Raw genomic sequence first — 20,983 nt, 5'->3', positions numbered from 1 at the left:
TCATTCAGACTGAATTATACTGTGAAATAGGATTACGTGTCAAGCAATGCAATGATTGAGTACAATTGTTGGAGTTTGGCAGGAAAGCGGGAATAAAAAGAAAATATACAAACACGCATTCCTATTTGTCATGCTGATGTGCGTCGTCTGTGAAACAACATTAAGATAAGTCGATCCTGGGTGTCAAATGATGGGTATCTTAGCATCCACACTGTTTTTTTCGGTTTTTTTTCAAGTGAGTAAAAAATAGCTGCCGCTTGTCTGGCTGTTCCCCAGAGAGCATACAGACTGAGTTATGGCCCTGTAATTATGTGCAGGAGTGAAAGTGTGTGTATGAATGAACGTGCTCCGTTTTAAAAGGCGTTTTATTATGGTTGCTGTTTCTTCAGATTGTGGGCCGGGGAGCTGATCTCCCTTTATAGGTTGCTGTTTCCTCTCCCAGAGAGCTCCCTGATACCCTGGGCAACTGAAGAGGCTGGCTGGAATTATACAGAGACACGTTTAGCGTCTGAAATAATCTAATAAAAAAGAAAGAGAGAGAGAGAGATCAAGCAACCTCCTAAGTCGATGAGCTCATTCCCATCTTTCATCAGCATCTCCTGCATCATAATGAGCTGTGGGTCTGCATGTATGCACAGTCAGACGTGTGGAAGAGAAGACTTCCCTGCACCCAAACTCTCTGATGTCTCAGTCACACTGGATTGACAGTGGCCTCATCTCCTCTGGTGACCCCTCAGATCTGACCCTGTACCTTCAGGGGTCTGGTCCCGCAGCATTAGGCCTTGTTGAGGCAATTAACCCCAGAGCTGAGATCAATTAACCCTTTTAGGAGATACCACCACATGCATTATTAGCAGGTGCAGAAAAACCCACCAGATCAAAGGTTTAAAATGGGTTGATCCAAGACAAAATAATGCTGATAGAAAAGGTTCTGACCTGATGACAGACAGATACAGGCCAGGTCTCCTTCTGTGCTGCTTGTCAGATTAAAGAGAGCTGCAGAGAAAGAAAGAGCAAGTGGAAAAGAATAGATGGACAGAGTGAGAAAGGCTCATCTATGAGTGTAATTAAGCAGAAATGGAGCCGTTGTGAGCCAGGGGACCTGCGTAGAGATATCTTGCATTTCAGTCCATTAACCTGCTCCTAATGAACTGTGTGTTATTGGGGAAAGTCTTTATTAATCACACCCCATTGAGGTGACGGTCACTGGTTCATCGGTGCTCACTGTATACGTCGATACTCTTCAGGGCTCGCTGGCTGGCCTGTTGGGGAGGACAAACAATCTGACAGGAACACACACGATGAGATTGCATGTATGGGGATCAGGCTTAAAGACAAAGTTCTGTACAGTAGCTACAACCCTCAGCTTATCACAAAGGAGTTGTTTTTGTTGTGACAGGCGCGGTGTGAAAACAGACCCAGTCTTTCCCAATCAATGATTTCCACCCACCTACAGTGATGATTATGTTTAATGACAGGCTTGGTGATGAGAAATGCCCAAAATATTGCCAGTGGATCAGTGAGGCTGGCAGAAATATTGGTAAGGGATTGTAAAATAGAGACACTCATACTAGTGGAACAGATGTTTATTGTTGTGTAGCTATACTGTTTATTTGTTTTAATTGTTTTTATTTGATTACATGCAGGATGAATTGAGCGGAGGGGGAGAAAGTGGCTGGAAGAGAGAAAGATGGAGATGCAGGATAGGTGGAGAGAGATAGAGATAAGGGAGGGGGGAAAGAGGGGGGGAGAAAGGAGATTCGTGGCGAGAGAGAGGAGAGAGGCACACACAGAGAGGGAGAGAGAGTAGAAACTGTTAAAACGTGTGTTCGCTCTTGCCAGCCTCAGCATCGCTCAGTTTCTGCAGGAGGCTGCAGCTCAGGATCTCCACTGGCACCGATGACCAGATATGATCTATACCCACCACTTCCCAGTGAACCCATTTCACTCTGAGCTGGGATCTCTTGATTTGTTTGCATGGATGATAACAGCCTACCGCATATTCATGGATTTCTCATACCACAACTAATTTGACTCAAACCCGGGATTGGTGGTAAAAAAAAAAAAAAAGACAAGACAAGACAAAAAAGGGGGAGCTCCAAGTGGTTTCCAGCGGGGTGTTTTTTTTTAGGTTTGTGGAAGCTGTAGTTCAGCCTGTCTTGGACATGGGACCGTGCGTCAGCCGAGAGGGATCCGGTGCCGGAGGAAGAGCATCTTCCTGAAGGAGGAAAAGCCCGTGTGCGGGAGTTTTTTTAATTTCCCTTTTTTGCTACCAGGGAGGGGGAGCTGTGGGTTTTACGCGCCGGAATGATGCGTCCCAACCGCGGCTTCATCCTACTCCTCCTTAACGGAACCGCTTGTTTGGTAAGAGAGTGGGAGTGGGGAAAAGTCACACTGTAGTCTTTATGTGTCTTGCTACTAATAACCTTTTATCACCTCGTACCTGCGCCGGTAAGGAGTCTGCACCCCGTTTGCAATAAAAGAAAACTTCCAAACTCACGAATATAAGTAGATTAAAATTACGAGGACGAACATGTGGGAATGGTAACCGATAGCTGAGATGTAATAATCAAAATGATAAAATTACCAGACGTGCAGGTCACTTGTGTCTCCAGCAGAGATGCAGAGATAATTTACGCCCGCTGTGCTCCCAAATGCATTTTTATACTGAAGTCTGTGTTATTTTGGCCCTAATTTAGAATTATGAAGTACAAATTCACTTTGACCCTGTTCAGGGGCTCAGGTACGGCGGGTGCATCACTATTCCCAGCGGACACTCGTGCATGCAACGTGCGGAGCGCACTGTGCCGACGGTGTCCATCATCAGTGTGCTCTTCTCTGCCCGTATGGGGAGTCATTAATTCTACATTATTGGGACACTAGGAAGCATATAACTGAACGTGAAAGTAACAATTTTCACCTCAATAATTAACACGAAAAGTGCACGTGTCGAAAATCAATTACACTACAGGCAGGTGACCTTCCACTTTCATCCGAACCAAGAAAAGAGGGACACAAACACTGCAAAAGCAATGATTAAATAATAATGTTAAAGCTTTAACCAGTTTGATATTTATGTTTTGTGTATACTTAATCAAAGCTTGTGTCAGTCTACCAAACTGCATACACAATTGTATGTAATCTGAAGAAAGTGGGTTTATCTGCAGTAGCCTACGCATCAGGTTTAAAATAAGGAATTTAAACCAGGCACATATTTTATTAGATTTGTTTTTATTATTCACATTAATTTGCTACGAACAGTTGCAGGGAGACACAGGGTGTGTGAGATTTAATGTGGCATCCCATAGACAGGGGATGGACTACTTTTTCATGTCAAAGATCTTTAGAAAGATGAGACAAGCGGCTCTCTTTAGACTCTCACCTTCATGTCACATATGATTAAATACAGGATTTATACTGTAGGTGAGGTGATAACTTTGGACTGAGTGAAACCTCTCATCAGAATAACCAATTTCTGTTCTCTAATTAAGATAACTAATAATAAATGAATTGTAAAAACTTCCAGTATACATAAGTAAAGCATGATACTTTCCTAAGGACCCACACTGATATGCAAACATGATCTGTTTCTGAAGCCTTAGTGAATACCATTACATAACCTTACAATCTAATTTGGACCAACCCACTCCTCTTTCATGTTGGCTTGCAGATTTATTAAAAAGCAGCCTTTAATGAGAAATTAGCTCCTGATTCACAGGAGAAAACTTGAACATCCTTCTGCTCAGAAACCCCTGGGCTGAGTATCACAGGGCCCAGGAAATGAACATGCTCCAAAATAACTAAATAAAATACAGTGGAAATATTCAAGTGAGGTTGAGTGCTTGTTTGATGAACCGTTTGTGTTGACATCCCTTCAAGGATGACCTTGTGGTTTTCATATTAAGGTATTATTCAGGTGCTCAAAGTAAAGTAATGGCCCTTTTGGTGATGTGAGGTCTAACAGGAAGAGGTTGTGAAAGACTATATATAATATACTAACATACACAGATTTATTTAGTTGAGATGGAGCTGTTTCATCAGATCAGAGCAAGAAGAGACCACACGCTGACTTAAAATATGGGGGATGAGCGCCTTTTCAGCCGTTGTATAACTAGATACAAGAGTGTGGGATAATAGGCTTAACACTCACTCTTGTGTTGTCTTGGTTCTGGGAGCATTTTGAGAGCTGCAGGGCTACAGCCTATTGTAACCCAAAAGGTCTGTGGCTAATGATAATGAAATTAATTGGGGCTTTTTCTCCCTCTCCAGACCATGTATCTATGAAAAACGTACATGACATCCCTCAGCAGGAGATCTTGGGTAATTCATTAGCCCCGTGACATTGATAAATTATGGAGCAATTAATAAATTAAGTAACTTTTTATTATGCAACGGAGCCGCAATTAATAATCTTATAAGCCTACTATGCATTAAAATTCGATTTGGATGATTTTCTGTTGTAATAGCTTCACAATTCGCAGAGAGGGTTTAGGTCTCGGGGGGCCTTTTGCAAATGACTACTTATATAGAGGACTATTTAACACAAGGTGCCACTGGTTGTTGTTTATGTGATGAATGATGTGTTTCAAATGTTAATTATTCTCTGTATTTGATTGGAGGGTTATGAATAATATAAACCATCTCAGTTGTATAATTGACTGCTTGAGAAATTATGTTTATTTTTGGCAGCGGTCTGAGTTATTTTTCATCTGTGATGCTCAGCAGGCTGGCTGGATTTGTTTCAGTGAACTAAGTGGCTAATATGCATATATCAAGAGAATAATCTGTGGAATATTTAGGAGGATAGGTTGATATTTAGTGTCCTTTCAGTGTCCTTGTGAGCAGAGCCAAGGTGTGTAATGGGGCTGCAACTAACAATTATGTTGAATCTGCTTTTAATGTTCACGATTAAATCGATTAATTGTTTGGTCTATAAAAAGTCAGAAATACATGCATCCTTGAGCGCAAAGTGACCTATTCAAATTGCTTCTTTTTCCTCTCAATAACAACCAAAGATAACAAGGAAAGGAAAAGCACCAAAGTGTTGCATTTAAGAAGTCTGAACCATCAAATATTTTATGGAATTTTTGCAAATGGATTATTAAAATAGTGGCGGATTATCTTACTGTCAACTGACTAATCATTCCAATTCTAATGTTAAAGCCTTTGTAGGGACATTATTAATAACTGAACAGATGCAGCAGATGCCAGTTTAACTGAGCTCACACTATATGCAGAGGAAAAAAAGGTGCCTATAAAATGAAAGTTGACACATTGAAAATAGACAGGACAGATACAGCGTGGTGTAGATAAATGAATCGAGAGGAGGTGTAAATAAAGTAGATAAAGTGGTAACAAAAATACTAAGTTAATCACCTGACTCAGAGGTTTATACACCTCATTGACAGTCATCACAGATTCGTTCTACCTTTTGCACAAAAACATCCAAGAAAATGCACATAATCCACCTATAATTACAACTGCAGCAGTGTGGCTGCACACAGCACAAGATTGACAATCTGAATCCTCAGGCCAGCTGGTGAACTCTGGGAGGTGTGAGGTGAACAACAAGTGCTCTTCCCTCCTTCAACAATATGAATAACTACCAATAGAGGAATTAAGTGCTCTCGGACAGGCCATGAACTGAACTGCTTCAGTAAACTGCAGACTTTCTCCCCCTTGCAATTACTACAAAATCACACCCTTTCATAGAAGTAAATTTTTGCTCTTATGCCTGGTTAGTGGCATAGTGTGATTTCAAATAGGTATATTTAAAAAAATATATAATTATAATTTTACTCACTCAGCATTCCACAAGGAGGCATACATGTGTGCACTTAATACACGTGCACTCCCACAAAAGAGCTTATTATTTAAGGTATTCTGACCTTGCACATGCTGCAACCTTCATATAGTAAAGATCGCTGGGGAAGCAGGCGCTCGACCCTTCATACATGCTCACATTGAGCTTGCAGCTGCTCTTCACACAATAATTTTCTGGAAGGGATGAGCCTCAGGTAGCCTCTGTGTGGCCATGAGAGACAGGGAGGCTTTATACTCCCTCTGATTGCTTTCAGTACAGATGCAGACACCGTCCATCGTGCTTGATAGCTGAATTTCAGCTCTGTAGCTCAGCGCAGAATGCCACTCTTTGCAGATTGAATCTTGGTAAAGACATTCATACATATTCCAAGGTTCATGTGCCACACTCTTTTTTTGTGCACATAGGTAATTTGAAAATATAAAGAAAATACGTCACTTGTGTGAACTTGCATTGACAATAAGGATCTTGTGCTGTTAAAGTATGTTTTCCATTTCTAAACTTTTATCATCATCCTCCATTTGACTTTGCCATTAGCAAACTTACCTACCAGTATTTAACACGGCTCATCAATTAAAAACAAATCATGTTCTTACAGTGAAAGCTTCATAGAGCCAAAATCCCTTTAATGACAAATACGGGATTGTGATTAGGCTGTACAGAGCAATGGCACATTGAATCACAACATACAGCACAACAACTGAGACAACAAAAGGCATGAAAATCTAAGCACAACTGCCTGTACTTTGCCTGGAACACCACTCAACAGTATGGTGCAACAATGCACAAACACACACTGTGCAAACCTGAATATTTGTGTGTGTACGATTACAATGCAGTGGCTGTCTGGCGCTAATTCTAAACGCATCAGACTCCTCTCTCTGTTTTGGCCTGTCACAAAGTCTTATTTTCATGTTTCTTAGATACCTGTCCTCCTCGCAGGGTCACTGACCTTGTCCACCCAGATACATCCCCAACTAAGCAGGAATACCACCTTAATCCTGAGAAAACAAATAGAAAAAACTCACTGTCTGATACAGCATATATTGCATACAGACACAAATGTGAGACAGGAGCAGCAGAGTGAATACTAATTTTACTTTTTATTTTTTTTGGCTTTTTCGCTCTCTTGAGTCTTCTTTGCCATCATTGTTGCAATGTGCATGTCAGAGCTCATAAGCTTCTGCTCTTCACCTCACATCCCACACACAGATGCAGGAAACACAAAACTCATTCATAATTGTCAAATTTCTATCATAAGGGAGGATTTGGCTGCACAACCACAGTGGAAGCAGACAGAAAGGTTTATTGCTGATGACATCTCCCTGTACTTTCCCCCTGCGGGTGCATAAGGAATCATAGGGGGGTGATGTGAGAGAGACAATTATCAGGTCGTGGCATCTTCATCATCAGCAGCACAATAATATGCTCTTCCCCTGTTAGCCATTCATTTAGGGGAAGCAGCCCAACACCCCCTGCTTAAATAGCATTAAACACTTGAACTAAATAAACTAAATCAGATATCTGAATTAAGTTAAATATACTTTCATTCATTCAATATTAAGAAAACTCATTTCATTTTATTTGGGAAACCAAGAGTGTAATTGTTTTAATAGATAGTGAGTTTGAGAGCCACTTCAGCATCGTTCCTTGGAGTAATGAGTTTAGCTGGAAAGATATTAACATGACTTTGTCTTAAATTGTAAAAGAAAATAAGATACATGCTGAATTATTGCAATATAGCACACCATAACACACCATACACAACTGCAAAAACTTGATCATTTACAGAAGATATTTCTTATAATTTTATCTAATTTTATATAACACACTGATTCCCATTTATAGAGCAGCAAAGATTAGTCAATTAAACAGTTAGTCAGCAACTTTTTTTAATTGATAGTTTCGGTCATTTTCTAAGCAAAAGTTAATTTGCTAGTTCCAGCTTCTCAAATGTGACGATTTGCAGTTTTTCGTTGTATATATTACAATTAATGTCTTTGGGCCGTTTGTGGGACAAAACAAGTAAATTGAGTATTGGGCATTTTATAGAGTAAATTAAATTACTTAATCAAGAAAATTCAAGAAAATAATCACCAGATTAATCAATATTGAAAATAGCTGTTTGTTGCAGCTGTACCCATTTACAAAGTGATTTCCACTGATTTCTAAATCCACAAACTGCACATCATGTTCAGTTTATACATTATTACTCAAAAACACCCAGCTTCAGCCTGCATTTGGCTGTTTTGGCTCTGCCAGCACATCTGGTGAAACAGTGTGATTGTCCTTGTATTTCAACTTATTTTGCTCAGACTTTTTACATTAATTTCAATTTTTTATATGATTCAAATAAATAACCCAACAATAAGCAAATACAAAAACAATATATAAACATGAAGAAGTGGTGGCTGAGCAGTACTGGTGCTGTAATAATGGACAACCTCTGTGGCTTCCTGCCTGTGGTGTAAAGCAGCTTGAGTTATGCACAACCACAGCAAGAGTGACCCCAGAGGTGCAGCCCCAGCGGCCACCAGCTGAGGAAGCCAGGGGGTAGAGGGGGCCCTGTTTTTCCACCTCTACCCCCAATTCCTCTCCTCCCCCTCAGGCTCCCAGCAGAGAGATAGACAGAGAAAGAGAATCAGAGAGATAGATAGAGAGAAAGCATGCTCCCTGACACACTGACAGCCCTTCATAGTGAAGCGCCGAGCTGTCCTAAGACAGAATACGTTGTCTGCTCAAAACCAGCACGATTTATTGTTGTGGCATTGCTCTCTGGGAGACTGCAGGGGAGACAGAGCAAATCCTGGAAGAATATCTGTAGGTTTGTCTGCAGGTTCGGATAGTGAAGGGTGGATTACAGTGCACAGCTTAAAGAAAAATGACTCGTAGCCTTGGGTAGAATGAGTGGGTATAACTCCCAGGGGATCCAGATAAAGATGCGCTTGACTTTCACACAGAGGAATAACTAAGGATGGGAAAATCCATAACAGACGTTTTAATTTCAGAGAGCTTCTGCTGGAACTGACAATAGTAAAAGTTGTTTTACTGCATTGTGAAAATGTTATTGAAAGTGTCAATATAGAATGAAATTTTCAACGTTTCAAGATCTGTAGGCATCCAAACAATATTAGAAAAGGCGATGTGGGACCAGGGGACGTGGGTTTATTTGAAGGGGGAACACCAGGCTGTCAGTGTAGTTTAACGGCAAAGGAAACCGAAGCTTTTCTGATGCCGCAGGCTCTGAGGTTCATGCTGACCTCATCGTGGTGTGACTGGAGCTGCTGGATACCACGCCAGAATGAGACTGGTCGAGCAAAAGCCCATTTATATTCTCAATTCTTTCACAATCTGTAAACAGTCTGTTCTGCGTCAATGAACATCTAGTGTGCAGTTCACCAGCATGCTGCCCAGTGACGGTACAGTGATTTTCAGGGTCAGAGTGGTGCACATGGCCAGTCAAGGCCCGCTGAGGGTCTTTACCAGGGGTTTCCAATTAAAGCAGTGTGCAGCCACAAGGATCAGGGAATTTGGCTGAGCTTGAAAGAAGAGTGTTTCAAGTGTAATAAATGGAAAATACCTTTCTTGCAGAGTATAATGATTTTCTGAATTGAATTGAGAATGTCTTGCTGTTGAATATAAGACAGCAATGACTAGACAATTATTTCAACCGCTATTTTTCCAGGAAATGCCAGCCTTCATGCACTTATCCATGCCCCACTGTGACCCTGTTAAGAGCTGTTGTGTTTTCTATTTGTCAAAGGTTCGATTTATTTTTATACATACGAGCAGTTTCTCAACTGTTTCCTTTGTAGTTAAGGTCTGGTTAGGCTTAGGCAACTGTAGCTACTTAGTTAAGGTTAAACTTACTAAAAGGAGTTTTTAAATGGTTATGAAACAGTCTCAATGTTATACCGATGTCTCCATATAAGCCACAAGAGCAAACAAGATCATCATAGAGAAGATTGGCTATTTCTATATAGTTATTCTTCAGGCCTGTCACAGGGTTGGATTCCCATTGAAATCAAATAAAACGACAGTGGAAACACTAGCATAGGGGCTACCAGGACCAACACAACATGATTGTTCCTTGCAGCTGCTTTAATGAAAAGATTGTGTCCATGGTTAAAAGAAACAAACATTGACTACCGGTAGGAGACAGACCACAGTGTCACATTCTTTGTATGTCCACCCATCCACCTCAACCTCCCTCACTAAGACTTGGATAACTTTCTGGAGAGGGCAGTTATTATTCATCCGACTGGTAGTGGTCCCTTGTCACTTAACGCATAGGTTGTTTAAAGAGTTTAAACAATGTTGTTTCTTGTCCAGTTGAGAAGGACTGCAGTTTAAACCTGTTGTCAGGATGCGTGTCAAATGTTTCACAAGTAAGCACTTGTGATCAGATTTCACTTCCCTGCTCACTTTTGGTTTTATGTGTAACTTAAAGACTGCAGCTATACAGAAAAAAGTTCGACTTCAGCTAGAGAAGCGTTTGCTGTGTCAGTTTGGTAATTCACTGTTGTCGGAGCTGTGTGGCCTATGCAAATAAACTGTGTTCTGAAGGTTTGTAGTCTGCATGCAACCTGTGAAACTAGACTGAGCTTCAAAGCAATCAGGGGTGCATTCGTGTTCACCATATAAATGTGAACACATATGGCCTATCTCTACATGTTGCCAATCCGTTCTTGGTGAAACCACATTTGTATTTAAAGTCCACTAATGATCATATCCCAAGATTCATTGCCTTTTAGTGCTACAGTAAGTGTGAACGGAGCCTCATTCACACAGTTACGCACATTCCCAGCTGGGAGCTGCACAAACCATCGTCTTTTGATTTGACCACTTAGCACCTTTACTAAAGCAGCCTCGCTTAAGAGCATATTAATGAACGAGAAAGCATAATTCATTTGCCTTTTTGTTGGGGATTGAAACTGGCAACTGTCCAGGTATTTGTGCTTTCAAGCTCCTGGACTTGATGGCCTTCAACTGATGCTTTTCATACCTGATTGTAGAGTCCTTCCAGTTTTTACCAGACAGGTGTGAATACTGTAGCAACACTTTAATCAGCTCCATCCCATCAGCCCATGCCTTTCTCCCCACTCTCCCTGGGGAGATACTGGGGAGAAACCGTCCCCTGCTGCCCCTCTCCACCCTCCTCGCACCGCCAACTTGTCAATATCTTATAATGTAAAAATTTGATAGCCAATTCAGAGCCCGGCTTCTCTCTGAGCATACAAAATGAGCCCTAGTCCACTGGGACCACACAGCTGAACCTGTCCAAAATGAGCTGGGAAAGCAGGTGGAGGATGCAGAAAGAAAGAACAGATCGGAAAAAAGAGTTTGGAATAAAAAGATTCAGTGTTGTGAGTTTGTTCACCCACTGCAGATCTAAGCTCCAGTGACCCCCAAGAAGCCGGAGTAAATTATTCATTACGAGTCAAATGGCTTGTTTCTTGTGAAATTACCTTTCTCCCCCTCACCTCCTCTTGGATCTACACTAGCCAGAAGAATAATTAGTTATAAGGGCACAGCCATTTTCAGACTTTAATCATGTAACAGAGGAGTCTCATGCAGTGAGCATATTAGATCTGGAGACGCAGAGAGGAGACAGAGAAAAAAAAGAAGAATAAACCATTGACGAACACTTAAGAAATCTGAGCTGCCTGGGTCTTTAATTAAAAATTGATGCCATATTAGAGATGAAGATTTCGACTCAACAGCCAGAGGAAAATGGAGTGCTTATTGAACTTGTCAGCTCCCCAGGACGAGCACATGCTTTCAGCCTCGCTGGGTGGCTCCATAGGCAGATTCTCTGTATCGATCAATCAATCAATCAATCAATCAATCAATTTACATACTCAATCATGCATACTCTACTATAAGATACAGGAACAAGCTGTAATACAGCATCCGCATATTATCACTATTTATTTAAGTGATAACAGTAGACAAGTCATATGGCTAACTTGTTAACAAACAGTTGCTTAGATACACATCGAGCAAATACAGAGCAACATTGGCTTTAATTTGGTGTCATACTGGCATATTCAGACTCCTTTTATCCCTGGTTGGGTCTCCCCAGCTGCTGGTAGCTGACTGTGTCTGTCTGTACGTGTCTGAGCAGGTAGTGCACAGTGACTTCTTAGAGCTTTTTTACTGAAAACAACTGCCTGCCTTAACTGAAAACTACACTGTGAGAGCAGTGAGAGTGAAAACAAAACAGTAAAGATGGTGCCCCTTTCAAATTAATCATAGTGATTTTGTCCATTCTTTATGATAAAAATATTGATTGTAGGCAAATATTTAATTATCTAATGCACAAAAATATTTTTAATTTACAATGATATGAAAAACTGAAAAGCTTTGCCATTTTTTGCTAGAAAAGTGACAAAATAGTCTATAGCTCTAGTCCCCACAATTCTGAAGTAAAACATATTGCTGTAAGTAGGATAACTGCAACCCTTGTTCATTTTCAGGAACTCAGCAAGTTAAGTCTCAATGTATAAACTCAAGTCTAATTTAGGAACAACATCCTTTGGTTGACACACTGGTCTGTCACCAGTCCCCTGCTTCTGTAGGAGTAACAGCACAGATTTCAGTTAAGTGGCTCCCTGATCTCTGTGCTGTATAATGGCAATAGTGTGCCTCTGTCACCAGGGGAAAGGGGTTAAAACGGTGTACCTGTCACTGTAACAGGCTGATTATTGCCTGTGGAGCTGGCAGGCTTGTGAGAATCGCTTCCCTCCCCACACTCCCTGCTGGGAAAGAGGCCTGGGGCCTGTGCTCACTGAGGCTGAATGACTCACAATTACCACAGCGACAGAGCCTGCAGCCACCTCCCATCCTCTCCAGCCGTTTCACTGACTCACTTAGCGCACATGACAAATGACAAAATCACCCCGAACCTCCGCCCCCTCACTAAGACCTGATTGCCCATCGCCCACACTTTGCCTACAGTACTTAAAGCTGGGATACATCTTGCCAAGCTTCATGGAACAAAACAAACTTAGTCACAAAGTAACTTGCTCTGGCCTTTTAAAGCAGCATTTTACTGTGTTATACTATGTACTGTAGACGGTTTAGCATGCATATTTTATTATGACCTAGTGAACAGTAAACCTTTGACAATACCGCAGCAGACCAGGAAATATTTTTCAAACTCATCAGAACATTTCAGTGTTACAACACTGGTCACAGAAAAAATGTATATGATTTGTGGTGCATTGTGTATGGATGACTTCTTGTACTATGTTTTCAATATAAAATAAGTGAGTGGTATAAATACCCAAAGCGGACAACTTTAGTGCTCAGCTGTTAACAAAACAGTGTCGGGTTATGCATGCTAAAATGTGAAAATATTCCAACTAAAGTGACGCAATGCATTCGTCTTTTGGCAATGTGAAAACAACAGCGAACACTGGGGTTTTTCTACAACGTTTCAACTTGCTTACATAGCATAAGTCACTGGAAGCTTGCTGATAGTTAAATCTTACACCTCATATACTCTCCCAGTTAAATGCAGAGTGGCGAGAGAGTTGTATCAGTATGCAGTTTTCAGAATGCAGTGGAAAAGAAGGGGTTGTTATAATATTTAATGATGAAAAATATGTTAGGTGCTGCTGAATAATGTGCGACCTCTATGTGTGACCTTTGTTCACCAGATTTCCCAGGTTTTGAAAACATGTAAACAATGACACAATAAACCACTTATGAGAACATTTACCTGCAAAATTGTATTTAAAGGCATTATAGTGGTTTGGACAACCACACAGTATGTGTTCTCCCACTGCAGTGATCATTACAGCTCTGGCTCAGTTTTTTCTTCTTTTTTTCGAGCCATATTAAGCTCATTTTAACATTTGTCTTTAACAATGATGCTGCATACTGAATCTGACACCTCCAGCAGTGCCAGACATTTAAATCTTCTGTTCAACAATAGCACATTGCTCACTTCATCTCTCTTCCTGCAGCCTGGCCTCTCAGGCTCTCTAATGAAGACTGTGCAAGAGAGGGAGGGATGCCTTGCTCAATATGTAAGCTACAACAAAGCATACTGCAATATGTTTTTGCTCAGATAGGAGCATTGGCGCCATCTGAGAGTCACTCTAGACAAGCGGCAGGGGCTGGCAAAATGATCAGGATCTTGAAAGCAAGGGGCAGTTTCATAGAAATCAAGAGTGAAATATTTTTCAAGAACCCTAAAGGGCCTTTTTGTAGGACACCGCAGGGGCTCTTAAGTGCTATCTGGGGAGGCAGGCAGAGTGCTACCCTCTGTGCCCAGCAGCCACCAGCTCATTGAAGAAGAGAAATCAAACACAAACTAGTCCTTCAATAGGAGCCATGGGGAATGGTGTATTTGTCATCAAAGTCATCCTGCCTGACCTCAACTCTCCCTCTAAAAAAACAAAGATACATTTGAAAAGATCAAAATCAATACGTCTTCAGCTCCTCCAAATTTCTGTTCATTATTTATGAGTTTGGGATTCTCGAAGAAGCTATCAGAACTATCTGATTCAAAAGGGAAGGAGTCATTGTCAAGCCTGTTATCAGCCCCCATGGGGAGGCTGAAGGATCTGAGCGGCAGTGTAGCGTAGCAGCAGACAGGTAACTAGAGGAGAGGGCGTCTGGCCTCTAACACCCCGTGGTAATAGGGCCAGATTAAGGGAAAAGTGGAGTCCTCTCATCTGAGTCCAAACACCAGACCACAACCACATCAGCGGGAATCCTCGCAAGGCAGTTGAAATGCGATACACGTTGTTATGAAAGGAAATACATGTTTTAGAGAGACAGAAAATCAATATCGCTGACTGACTGTGGTGCAAGTGAACAAATCTGAGTGAGCTTGAGAAACCTGCATAAAATGGAATAAAAATGAGTCAGACTTAATAATCCTGACTAAGCCTGTATAAGGAAGCCCTGGCAGTCAAGACAGTAGATGGATCAGAGCACAGACAGAAATGCATGCATTATGCATCATTGTAAAATCTCTCCGGGTAGAGCGCACACACACATACACAAACCTATCCCACCATTCGCATTTGCATCACTTATTGTTCACGTTTACCACAACTCAAAATTCCCAAACGACGTGTGTGTGTGTGTGTGTGTGTGTGTGTGTGTGTGTGTGTGTGTGTGTGTGTGTGTGTTGTCCGCTGACAAATCCGAAGGACATAACAATGCAGGATACTTCTATGGCACATTAGACAGAAGCTACCTGTTAATAGATCATTACTGATGAATAATTACCCATTACTTTGCTTTCACATTCACACACACTTCACAAAGCTACTGCTGAGCACAGCAGCACTATCTTATCTGCCTCAGTCCTCTTCCCCTCCCCTCAGTTGATGTTAACATCTGACAGCTTTGTGTGTGTGCCGATACAGATTTTTTTTCTCTAATTAAAACACTGGAAGTCCTAATTGGACATTACACTTTATTCTTCAGCCCCCCCCGCACTTACCCACCTCCCCTTCCTCAAACACTTTGATCCTCCAACCAAATCTTTCGAGGCAATAATAGTTTCCCCTGCATTCAGACTCGCAATGCAGTGCTTAAGAAGCAAAAAGCTCACTTTAAAACAGGAAATACAGCTTAGTCTACTTTTCGAGTTTTTGCCTTTAAGTTCTCTCCAGTTAGACGATCTTCAAGTGACCTTTTCTGACTTTGTTCCAGCGAAATTGAGATTCTTTGAGAGGGAAACATCAAGATAGTACCTTCAATAATGTTTTGGCAAAGTAGAAATTTGAGGGTTTTATACAGTAACTGTTGGCATGAATCCTGCTCCTTTTGGTGCATCCAGACACTTTATAAGTACATAAATCAACCTCCAACCTCTGTTGTCAGAGAAACTACTCTACAAAGCATTTCTTAATGATAGAGCTTTATTGTTTTACAGCATTATAGCCTTTGTAGAAAATTGTCCACCCTCACAAATATTGATTAAACTGCCCAAGACCACAAGAGTAACACACTTTATGTGAATTCAGTTTTGGTGTGGATTTTATGTTTGAATCTGTTCTTTGATCCCCCTGGCCTCACCAGTAGCTCGGAGGCGGCATATGAGCCCATTACTAGTGAGCTTAGGGAATTACATCGGCTGTGTGAAAACTAGACATAAAGGAGTATTTTCTCTCACAGTGGAGGTAAACAGAAGAATGTAATAATAGCAATACCTGCAAAATTTCAAGCATTTATTTATATATATAACATTGATAGAATGTCACAGTTTCTACCACTAGAGGTATGAACGTTAAATTAAGTATCGATTAAACCTTTAATTTGTTTTCTGTCCACGTTTCTTTCTACCTTGCTAATAACTGCCTATTTTCTTTCTCTATTTTCTCCTTCGATCCCCACCTCTACCTCCTCTCTCTAGGTGGCCCTGGGTCAAGAAGACGACTCCTCCAGCCCCAAGAGCTCTTCAGACGACTCCTCCAAGACTGTGGGCCTCCTGAGCGGGCAAGCTCCCCTCTCGCCCCTGAGCCGCTGGATGCTTCACAGTAAGAGCAGAGCTGCTAATGCCACCTCTCTGGAGCTGCCGTATCGCTCCCCGGTCCCTTTCTCCAAGCAGGAGTTTTCTAAACAGGAGTTCTGGGAGATGTTGGGCAGCGACCTGCTCAAACCCGACGCCTCCAGCTCCAGGGTCAAACGACGGCCTATTGTTAAGACCGGCAAGTTCAAGAAGATGTTTGGCTGGGGAGACTTCTATTCCAATATCAAGACGGTTAGGCTTAACCTGCTGATCACTGGCAAGATTGTGGACCATGGTAACGGCACGTTCAGCGTCTACTTCCGCCACAACTCCACAGGCCAAGGCAACATCTCAGTCAGCCTGGTGCCACCCGTCAAGGCGGTGGAGTTTGACCTGGAGCGCCAGAGTGTGGTCTACCCCAAGGACTCAAAGATCTTCAACTGCCGCGTGGACTATGAGAAGGTGGATCGCAGCAAGCGCACCTCGCTGTGCAACTACGACCCATCCAAGACCTGCTTCCAGGAGCAGATTCAGAGCCACGTGTCCTGGATTTGCTCCAAGCCTTTCAAGGTCATCTGTATCTACATTTCCTTCTACAGTACGGACTACCGCCTGGTCCAGAAGGTTTGCCCAGACTACAACTATCATAACGAGATGCCCTACCTGCCCTCTGGCTAGAAGACTTGTAGGGGGGAGGAGAGGTGGGAGTGGAGAGGAAAAGGGGGATGAATAGGAGTGACTGCAACACACGAAGAGGAAACCAGGGCTGTGAATAGCTCTTAATGCCACTGTGGCAGCAAGACACCTTAAAAAAGCCCTTTCTGTAGCCTGACTACTGTAAGATGTAAAAACATATATGCAAAACAAAAACTACAGTATGCAGATAATGAGGCATTTGGAATGCTTAACTGCAGCATTCATTAACTGGACTGATAGTGAAAATCAAATACCGCCAACACACACATTCTTACCTCAATCCAGTTTCTAAATGCCAACTTTTCGCCAGCTATTTCTCTCCTCCATTAAGTCATTTGTGAATGTTGTCTGAATGTCCTTTTAATCCCCCTTTATAATATTGCTCTTTTGCAAAGTCGCAAGGCAGTATTTTCAATGACGATGCCCATTTAAATGCTGTGATACGATTCACTGGAGAGTTGTATACAAATTCTGACTTTATTAAAAATATCAGACAGTTTAACATCGTACACTGTAAAGGCAAAAAAGATACTGATTTAAAACTTACCAGAGGGAACAAAAAGCATTGTTTTTCTCACAGAGAGCAGATGAATGTAAAGTGTAACCAACCACAGCATCATTTAGGTTACACTCACTCAGTCTTCTTAAAGGGCATCTTTTAAGTCTATCTCAGAAAAACTGGAAAAGTTCCCTTTCTTCTTCATCTACTCACATCCATGTCCTCACATGTAAGCATCCCACCACGGCATTGTCAATGTGTGTTTACTTTTACAGCCTGCCAAATCTAATCACACTATGTCTCTCAGTTATGTCACCTCCATTTGAATAAAAGAGGGAAGAGAGGGAGAGAGAGCAAAAGAATAATAAAAATTTGCAAGAAAAAGCAATTGCTCAACAAAGATTTAAGGGCAGGGCTTAAGACAAGTTCAGTGCGAAGAAAATAACTAGATTCTGCATAGAGATAGAATTGGCCCTCCACACTTAAGAGAGAGAGAGAGATGTGGGAGAGTGAGAGAGGGAGAGATTCAGTGAGCTGTTTTAATTAAAGTGGAGAAGGAGACGTAGAGTATGCAGCTCCTTCTATTGTCCCCTCTGTATGAAAAAGATTACATTTTGTTGCCGTCAGGATTCCTGATTTCACGCCTTGATAACTTTGACTGTGTGAGGGAGATTGCTCTCTCCCGACAAATACTGTGTTCACTAAAGTCGGCCCGTTATCTTGAATAAATGAAAATATTATCATAATAATTACATATAATTTAATCTCCTTTAGAACTAATTAAGGTTTCAACGAGAGAGCGAAATGTATTCCTAAAAATCAAGTCAGCGGGTAGGAGGATAAGAGGACGTTCATGGTGATTGCTGTGTTTTTGCGTGGAGCCGGCAGCCACAGCTCAGCCCAGAGTTAACTGCTCTCATTAAGATAAATGGCCACTGGCTGGCCCATCTCGTGTTTCTCTCACAAACAATATCAGCGGAGAGCAGTGCACAATGGAGCTATGAATTAGGTAGTCTGACATTTTGTGTGCTGAGAGGTTACCACTATCCTGCTTATGAGGACACAATGACTTTTCAGTTCATTAACTGTGAACAGTCACAAGACAGGTGTGAAGAGTCATTAAATGCTGATATCAGATAACCGGTTTGACGCTAATGTGCTGTGATATCAGGGATATAGCCAAGATCTGTACACGCTTGGCAGGAACTGTGTAGCGATGTCCCAAGTGGATCCATGCAGCAGCAAACGGTCACCATGAAGCCGTCCTCCTGCGGGGGGTAGCATAAGGCTGGGCATAATCGGTCGCCTTGGCTGCTCTGTGTGAGAGCAGGAGTAGGAGGGAAAAACACAGCCACAAGGGCTAAAGATAGTAACAAAGACCTGTAAATCTGCACATCAAAGCTCTGAGTTTTTAATTTACCCTTAAAGAGGGGGGTAGCGCTTCTCCATATGCAACCAAATCAACTTGTGGCCCAGAGCAAATGGCTGTAGTGCACAAGCAAGTCTGCAGGTGACAGACGGCTACACCACCCGCAGCAATGATAAATGCTGTTCATCTGCCTAAGTCAAACCTCTGCCTCCTCTTACGTGTGATTGTTTTATCAAACAGATATTTCATATATGCACCGGCTTGGCTGTTGGCTCGCTTGTCTACAACACACGTATTTGGCTGGCTTGTCTCATATTATAAGTGTCTCACAATCAAGAATCCTCAGAGAGGGCTTTTTCGTAAAGAGGCTACAATCAATCAAAGTGCAAACTATGTAGAGACAGAGTCTGATTTCTACAACATCACAGTAGCAGTATACAGTATTTATTTGAAAGCATACATAAAGAGTCCCAGTGAAACATGCAATACAGGGGTAGATTTGGCAGCAACTGAAACTAAACACCTGATTGCATTTGTCTGAAGGTCCTTTTCCTGGATGAGATACACAGTTTCATGTGTGTAAAATGCTTATGAACCAGCATGAATGAACCACTGCCTCTTTCTCTGTTCACCCATTTCCTCATCCTCCACCTCTCTCTAGCCCTTTCCCCTCCAGACGTCTGCGTGTTATTCAGCCATATGCCCTGCTGTCTTCACACTGTCATCCTCTCCCTGTGTGTGACCTGGCTGACTGGCCTAAGCCTCCATACCCACTCTACCTCCCTTACCCTGGCGTTGAACCCTGCTGTGGGTAGTTCCTCATTGCTGCCCTGCCCGCCCTCCTGTGCACAGTGCTGAGCTGAGCTTGCTGATCTCTGTGAGCTTAATGCATCAGCAGTGAGAACTCCCCTCTCTCCTTCTCTATCTATCTATTTCTCTCTATATCTATATCCCATCAAACAAATGCGTGTTCACACACAGTCTTAAGATGTGCTGGTTTAGGTATTTTCCTCTCTCCTGTTCAAAGCATCTTACATAAGCCCCTGGATTGTGAGGACATGAAATCTCCTCGAGAGCATGCCAACGGAGTGCCCGACACAGATACGCCCCAGTAACCTCAATACTCCCCCCTCCTGCAGGGCATCTGGAGAGAAGCTGGATATTCACACACGTTGGAATCAAAGCTGGGCAACATGAGCCCATAGCACTGAACTCGTGTAGAAGAAACAAGGAAACATCTTGGGCTACCTGCCGGGAAGAAGCTCCTCACTCTGCTTCTGACCGATCCTCTCAGATTTACAGCAATACTCTCACTGAGACTCCACCCTCTCCGCCTCCCCGGGGTGATTTAAAAAAAGGCTGCTGGACTAAGTTTAAGAGACAGTCATGTTGCTGTGGGATAGTCGGTGTTGTTACGGCAGCAGCCTTACTGTGGACCCATCTAGTGCCAACAGATGTGTGGATATTTGGCCTTAGAGACTGAAAGAAAACACTGGTCCACTCAGCAAAGAATAGTAACAGACTGTCAAAAACTAAAATATACATATATATATAAAAGCTAAGAGTCCTCAGATCTGAATAAAGTTGTATTTAAATGTGGCTCATGCAGTGGAGGTTGTCTGTTTTATCTTTTTGTTCCTCATGGTTTTGTTTCTCTATGTCATGTGGATGATATACTGTATGGATGATATGATGGCATTTACTGTGGTTTTCAACATTCTAAAAATCAATAAAGTACACACAAGTACTTAAACCACTTCAGTTGTAGAGAGACAGACTCCGGTCTTATATCTGGTTGTGCTTTATGTGTAGGAAGAGTGTGTCAACAATGCTGAAGTCTCTATTTTCTCATATTTGCATACCCATACTGTGTGCCAACAGCAAAGAAAAGATGTGACAAAGATTTTTGCTGAGGGCTCTTGCAGATATACATGCAGAGAGAGAAATAGAAGGAGAATAAGGAGCAGGGAAGAAAATGGGGTTGAGAGAGAGAAGAAGGAAATGTTTCAACTGGAATGATGCATGAACACAACTCGATCCCCTAATTAGCCTCCACTTTCCTTTTTTTTCCCCCACTCTTGGTTTCTTTGTTGTTCATCTTCGCAGTACCCGTTCATTTTA

The 20,983-nt window shown here is 42.0% G+C and overlaps 1 protein-coding gene across 1 annotated transcript; it reads left to right on the top strand.

Moving 5' to 3' along the window:
* The first annotated feature begins 1,802 nt into the window (after positions 1-1,802).
* Positions 1,803-20,619, top strand: LOC127356542 (neurexophilin-1). Its single transcript, XM_051388358.1, has 2 exons — positions 1,803-2,364; positions 16,203-20,619. The coding sequence occupies exons 1-2, from the start codon at positions 2,308-2,310 to the stop codon at positions 16,974-16,976; spliced, it is 831 nt and encodes a 276-aa protein (XP_051244318.1). The 5' UTR covers positions 1,803-2,307; the 3' UTR covers positions 16,977-20,619.
* Positions 20,620-20,983: the final 364 nt, after the last annotated feature.

This window comes from Dicentrarchus labrax, unplaced genomic scaffold (assembly GCF_905237075.1).
Source record: "Dicentrarchus labrax unplaced genomic scaffold, dlabrax2021, whole genome shotgun sequence".
NCBI lineage: Eukaryota > Metazoa > Chordata > Actinopteri > Moronidae > Dicentrarchus > Dicentrarchus labrax.
This window is presented reverse-complemented; position numbering and strand designations above follow the sequence as displayed.

Bases quoted from the DNA above. Each gene is read 5' to 3' on its own strand.
- LOC127356542 (XM_051388358.1), top strand. From the start codon at position 2,308: ATGATGCGTCCCAACCGCGGCTTCATCCTACTCCTCCTTAACGGAACC. The intron at 2,365-16,202 runs GTAAGAGAGTGG...TCCTCTCTCTAG, and splicing joins TTAACGGAACCGCTTGTTTG to GTGGCCCTGGGTCAAGAAGA.